This window comes from Bidens hawaiensis, unplaced genomic scaffold, assembly GCF_021521415.1.
Source record: "Bidens hawaiensis isolate Kalapana, Puna unplaced genomic scaffold, B.hawaiensis_p1.1 tig00020689_1, whole genome shotgun sequence".
In the NCBI taxonomy this organism is placed as follows: domain Eukaryota; kingdom Viridiplantae; phylum Streptophyta; class Magnoliopsida; order Asterales; family Asteraceae; genus Bidens; species Bidens hawaiensis.
In genome coordinates, this window is record NW_027493180.1 from 297,239 (window position 1) to 303,929 (window position 6,691).

The 6,691-nt window shown below is 36.6% G+C and overlaps 1 protein-coding gene across 1 annotated transcript; it reads right to left on the reverse strand.

Moving 5' to 3' along the window:
* Nucleotides 1–2,065: 2,065 nt before the first annotated feature.
* On the reverse strand, nt 2,066–6,423 carry LOC143561480 (synaptotagmin-5-like). The gene is made up of 13 exons (XM_077049554.1): nt 6,319–6,423; nt 6,117–6,230; nt 5,996–6,046; nt 5,759–5,879; nt 5,535–5,656; nt 5,135–5,236; nt 4,868–4,942; nt 4,717–4,796; nt 4,482–4,632; nt 4,159–4,389; nt 2,583–2,867; nt 2,384–2,497; nt 2,066–2,212 (listed from the first exon to the last, which is right to left on the reverse strand). Exons 1-13 carry the CDS (start codon nt 6,421–6,423, stop codon nt 2,066–2,068), a joined length of 1,698 nt encoding a protein of 565 aa, XP_076905669.1.
* Between the last annotated feature and the right edge of the window lie 268 nt (nt 6,424–6,691).

The window sequence follows — 6,691 nt, forward strand, 5'->3', positions numbered from 1 at the left end:
TATTAACTCACATTTTTGACAACTGTCAGATTCCTAAGTATATGTATTTCTTTTTCTAGGATGTATGTTGTGTAGGGTTCTTGTATGTTTGTTATATTGCTAGATTAGCCCATGAATTGGGCGGTACATGCAAGTAAAAGTTGTAGAGGATGTTATGATTGATTTTTCTAGTTTTAAAAACTCTAGGTCTCATATTTTTTATGGTACCTGTTCCTTCATGGTAATTGACTTAATTAAAGAAAATGAAGTTTGGGGCGGAAAACGTAAGTCAATGATTCATGAACAACATAATTTTGAGTTTTGTTAGGAATGAATGTTTGGTATGAAGTTTTGGGTGAGAATATCGAAAAAGGGCTTAAAAATAGGTAACCTTTATTAATCAGCAATGTCTCATTTTAAAGTTTGCGTAAGTCGGTAAGTGTCCGGTACTGCCGCTGTGAAGAATTTTGTTTTAGTGTTATCTACTCTAGTACCATATACTTGTTTTTATGTGTAATATATGAACGGTGATAACCATGACATCTGAGTTGGTGTTTTCGTTATTTTCAGGATGGAGGGATGTGTGGAGTCCAACAACCTAAGTGACACAACCATGAAGAAATATTTTGCTTTGGCTATATCATGAAAGATTAGCATATATGTTAGTTTGTTAGTTAGTTTTAGGTTATGGGTGGACTAAAAGTTGTATTGAACTTCACAAGATCCCCTCATAATGGGTTGATTTTTCTTGGAAAAATGTGAAATTGCTTTAGGTTCATATTTTCTATCGAAAATCCAAATTTGTTGCAATAATCAAGCCTCTGACGTTAATTTGCTAGCTGGGTTGCGCGAAACCTACAACCTCTATTATTTTAGTGATTAGTGAATGTACTCTTTACTAAATTATTTGGAAAATCTCTTTACATATCAAAGACAGAACTTCAATTTGCGTCCTGGGCAGGACCACATGGCGTCCCTGGTTGACTATGCTCATTAGCCAGCAGAGGCGCCTGATTTGCAGTGGTTTATACATCTGCGGGAACGGCATTAGTGGTGTAAGAGTTGACTATTAGTGGTGTAGGAGTCCGGTCAACGCAGGAGAGGGACCAGTAGGATACGAGACATTTCTGGCGACCTGAAGGACTATCCGGACAAGATCTGCTTTTCTGGCGAAGCTGCTGGCGAACACTTCCGAACTTGCATATCTCATGAGTATCCATAACCGATGTTATTAAGAGGTGTTATGACACAGTGGGGGGTGGGTGATGGTAGCAGTCGGTGGTGGTGTGTGATAGCCGATAGCGGAGATGATGAGTCTAGGATGACTCGGGTTTGGGTCTGGACAAGTTTAGTTGATGGCGCCTAACTTAAACAAAAGGGGGTGAGGTATAAGCGATTGTTAATATTTTGATTATATTTAAAACTCGACTAACCCATTTACTTGTTGCATGTCCGGTTGAGCTGTGGTTATAATAAAAACTAAAAATAACACGAACCGACACTTGAATTGAAATGAAGAAATCTACTTGCATTATTATTATTAGATTTATAAAATCCGGATATTTGACTTACTTGACTAACATGAATATTGATTAGCTTGGTAAACCGGATATTTAATTAGCGAACAAAACTGGTAGTGTTTAATAATTTGGTGTTTTTATTATTTTCAGATGATGTTGAAGAAGTTGAGTAATTGTTATGATAAGACCATTTAGTTAAAAACCTCCTTTTTTATTGTTAAATATTTCATCTAATTATTTGAAAAATGATATTTTAGTTACTTTGGAACCTTGATAACTCACTTGTTAAACTGGTTGATCATAAGTGACACTATAAGCGGTTCTAATGTTGTATATATGTTGCTTTTATTCGCCCTGTGCACTAGTTACAAATTTGTCACTCCACCCAACAAGTTAGTAACCAAGATGCAAACAAAACACAAAACTGCACCAAGAACATCCATCTCTCTCTGCTCAAAACAATGTTTGATCTTCAACTTGCATCTTCAAGGACTTTTGAAGATGAGCATGGATAGGCTTCTCCAATCGCTCTTCTTGCTGGCCGGCAGATGATAGTGAGCCGAATGCTAAGACTTGCGATAAATCGGCTGTGCTAACCATTTAAGATTTAAGGTAAGTTTTCCTGACTTAGCTTCCTCAATTTGAAAACTTTCTTTATATTCCCCTTCTAATATAACTCTGGTTAAAGTCAAAATGCATCTTCCCATAAAATCCTATAACAATAATAAAGTTAGCATTGTGAAAAGCTTCGAAGACAATTCCCGTATTCAGGAACATGAATATTGGTGTTATGAGGGGTCAGATGTGTGTTTACACAGAAACATAAAAACACATGAACTATGTTAATCGCTAAAGACAAGGAACGTGTGAAACGATGTACGCACCTTCCCAAATGTATCATGGTCCCATACTTCTAAAATAAGCATATCATGTAGCGCGTCCTCAACAACAAAATCGAAAGTCTGATTCCAAATTGGATTCAAATTTTCATTCACAACCTGCATTTTGACAAGAACAACTTTTTAAACCAAGTATAATCCAACGCTAAATTATTTTGGTCAACTTGACCTGTTACCCACGTACCCTCGTCTTGGTTTTTGTTCCCGTTTTCTTCATAGTGAGAACAACAAAAGGATCGGCTTTCCCCAATAAATCAGCAGGCGGTAAATCTTCAGCAGATATTACTGTGACAGATAGCACTCCTCTTATTATTACTGTTCTTTTTATGTTATTTACCACATCACCATTTTGACCACCAGACCCGTCTTTGAGAACCCTTTCCAAAGATGTTAACGATAAGTTGGAAAAAAACGGGTTGGTAAACCCATTTCCCACACCATACGGGCAATATAATAGCTCCAAGTGCACCTACACAAAAGCAAGCAACCACAGAATAACAAGAAACTATGGAACCTCTAGAAATTAGTTGAGCAGATTAAACGGGCTGAAAGTATGCTCTTAAAGGATATGATCTTTTATTTATTCACTTTAGATATTATTGTAATACTATTACATTTGTAATGATGATTAACACATTACCTATTTAAACGAAAAATGGACAAAAACGTGTTTGTGGGTCAACACAACCTGGCCTAGCCCATCTTGACATGTACCAAAAACGAACTTTATTTATTAAAAGTAGGTCGTTTTGAAAGAGAGTGATTACATGATGTATCCTTTTGAAACTTTTTCACAAATAGGGCCGACCCTTTTTATTTTGGTATATTGGTTTTTAATGGTCCCAACTATTGACTTTTGATCACTGCTGGTCCCAACTAATGAATTGGCTACTGATGGTACCAACTTTTAAAGTATTTGTTCCTAATGGTCTGCGACTAACAGAATCCTAACGCCGTTAGTTTCAAGTCGTCGGGAAAACATTTTTGGCCGGAAAATTCAAATTTGTTGCCGGAAAACACCTCCTGAACACCGCAACCACCGCCAATTGACTCACCGTTAACCAACTACCACCACTTGAGCACCATCAACCGATTTCGACGATGGTTCTAAGGTTTCCGGTGACCTCAATAATTGGGGCTTTTACTAGAAAAAGGTTCCTAAAGGTCCGATGCAAAGTTACCAAGATGTTTGGGATGAAAATGTTGAGTTTTCGGGAAAAAAATTGAGTTTTCCGGCCAAAACCATTTTTCCGGCGACATGAAACTAACGACGTTAGGATTCTGTTAGTCGCGGACCGTTAGAAACAAATAATTTAAAAGTTGGAACCATCAGTAGCCAATTCATTAGTTGGGACCAGCAGTGACCAAAAGACAATAGTTGGGATCACTAAAAAGCAATATACCTTTTATTTTCAACTTTTTTTTGTTTTAATTTAACATCTAATTTAGTTTTGTTCTATGTTTCTTGTTTTTGATATAAAATTTATTGAAAACCGAATTTATCTAAAATAACGTACTTTTTGATACTTTTGAATACAACTCTGTAGACAAAAAATAAACAGATATACAAATCTGTGTATTTGGATTTAAAAAAAAATAGATATTACACGTTATTAGAGAAAAACTAAATTAAATTTTAAATAACAAACGAATATACGAAAGGGTTCCTAAGAGCGACCCGACCAGAAGCACCCAACCCACCTATCTTGCAACGTGTAATCAAGTGCAATATGAGTAAGGTTCAACTCTAAAGTTCTCACCTTCCCTCTATCTTTATTATCTCTATGGATCTCCAAATCTTTTACCAATTTTAACCACACGTCTTTTACTTTACCGGGCTCAAGTTCACTCAGCTTATATTGAGCGCATCCAATGAGTTCTGAAACTTGAAGACCATCGTCATCATATACTTTTATTGTCAGGTGTTGGGTGGATATATCTTCAACTACAAACTCAAAATGTTCGTTCCAAACCGGATTCAAGTCGTTATCCTGAACAAAAAGTAAATAATATGAATATGAAGAACTCATCTTTGTTCTTAGCAAAAACATCAAAAGAATAAACATGAATAATAATAACTTACAATAACTTTGCTTGTTTGTGTTCTACTACGCAATGGGCGTATGTATAACTTAGCAAAAGGATCAGATTTCCCAATAAAGTCTTTATTAGTCAAGCCTTGAGCTTGTACAAGCTTCACCTCCAATGTCCCCATGGGCTTTAATTCAAGGTCACTATCAAATCATTATAAAAAAAATGATGATATTAATATCGGCAAATTTGATGATATTATGCCATATTCCAGGTTGCGGGCATACCTGTAATCACCAGGGATAATGGGGACAACTTTTCGAACAGGCCATGTGATTGAATCCTCAACAGCATCATGTATGGTACTCTGAAATGAACTGAACAAGTGACAAATATGCAGCTAAAATATTTAATGGAATATCATAATGAAACGCGCACCTCAAGAGCATCAGCGACACCAGGAATAGCAGATATGTCACCACCAACTACTTTCAGAGTAAAATCCATCTTTTTCTGCAATTTTCAAAGAAATAATAAATAACTAATAAACGACCCAACTAGCCAAGTTCAAGCTCCAGCTCTCTTACGTTAAACAAGCCGAGCCTGAGCTTAAGCGGTCTTGGCTCAGCCTCGCCGTTTACACCCCCACTCTCAGCCATCTAGTTATTGAGTTTTTCAAGTCTATTTAATGGGAGAAACAAATACCTTCTCTCTTAAAGAAAACGAGACGGCTCCAAAGCAAGGAAATTCATCGACTAGTGGCTTGAATATCATCCTAAAAACCCCTGTGAATGCAATATTTTTCACCTATGCAAACAAATTCGTCGTCATCGTCATCGTCATCGTACTCAGTATATCCCACCAATAGCAATGCTATGGTAGGGTCTGAGGAGGGTAAGATGTAGACAGCCTTACCTCTATCCCATAGGGATAGAGAGGCTGCTTCCGGTGAGACCCCCGGCTCGATAGTAGTTTTGCATCAAAAATTAAATTCTCATATTTAAATTTAGTTGCAGATCCTTTGGTAAATAAATGTCATAATAGAAGACTATATATCTAGATTATATAAGAATATTATTCAACTTCAGAAAACATATTGCAGTACCTGCACAGGCAAACCGACACCAAGTCTAGTCTTGACATCAAGTATTATGCTAGGATTCCCGTCCCAGTTTAGCTCCAACTCTAAAGTTATTCCATCACTTTCATCTTCAATGACAGAAACTCCTGAAAATCATACTATCCGAAAGCTAATTAATCACTGCATTCGGTAAATTCTCACATATCATGAAAATGAACAAAAACTCTAAATAAATAAACTAGTCTAACCGGTAAACTGTGGTGCAACCGTGCCTAGAGTAAGCCGGGAGAATGTCAAGGAAGAGAGCACAATCGGTCTATATTGCTCGAGAATCGGCTCCACGTTTGCCTTTATAAGCTCCGAAGCTGCCTACACCAAATTGACCCCAACCCATTTTAAAACGACCCAATCATTTTGCTAGGCTTACAATATTCTCAATATGTATCTCAAAAGAAATAAAAACAATCTGTTCTTGGCAAACTTACGTCATCAACATGGGGCCAGATTTTTGTAAGATGAGAATTAAGCCATGCCAACTGTAACAAAAAAAGACAGAAAACAATCAGTTCCCATATCTAAAATAACATGTAAGAGCAGGAAGAATGCGAAACTCAACTTCTGTCTCTGTGAAAAAACAACCCACGAAGGATAATACTCGGGGGCGAGTAACTTTGTTGAATCTTCACGGGCCATCCTTGATAATGCAGCAACTATATTCGCCTTCGAATAATTTACACAAGATGAAATCTTTTTGAGACATAAACGGAACCAATAATTCAACTTGGAATGTAAAAAATCTTAAACTCACGAGATTAGAACGACGCTTGGATCTGGCATTCTCCGATCTTACAAAAGCAGCAATGAGTGCAAACCCAAGTGTCATTCCGATTATGAATCCCACAACGAACGACATTATTAATATATTGTTATTCTTCAAAAAGAGTAAGATTGATTTAGTTGCTTGCATTAGTTGAATGTTGGTGAATTAAGCGAGGATGATTTTGGACATGCAGTTTTGGAAAGTCCGCCCGTCCAGATGTTATTATTATTATTATTATTATTATTATATATTAATAACAATGAATGGATATTGCTTTGCGTCTCACAAGATTCCTGCCGGAAAGAATGGCAGTGGAAAACATTTTTACTTTTGACTTCTTTTCATTTTATGTTCACTTACA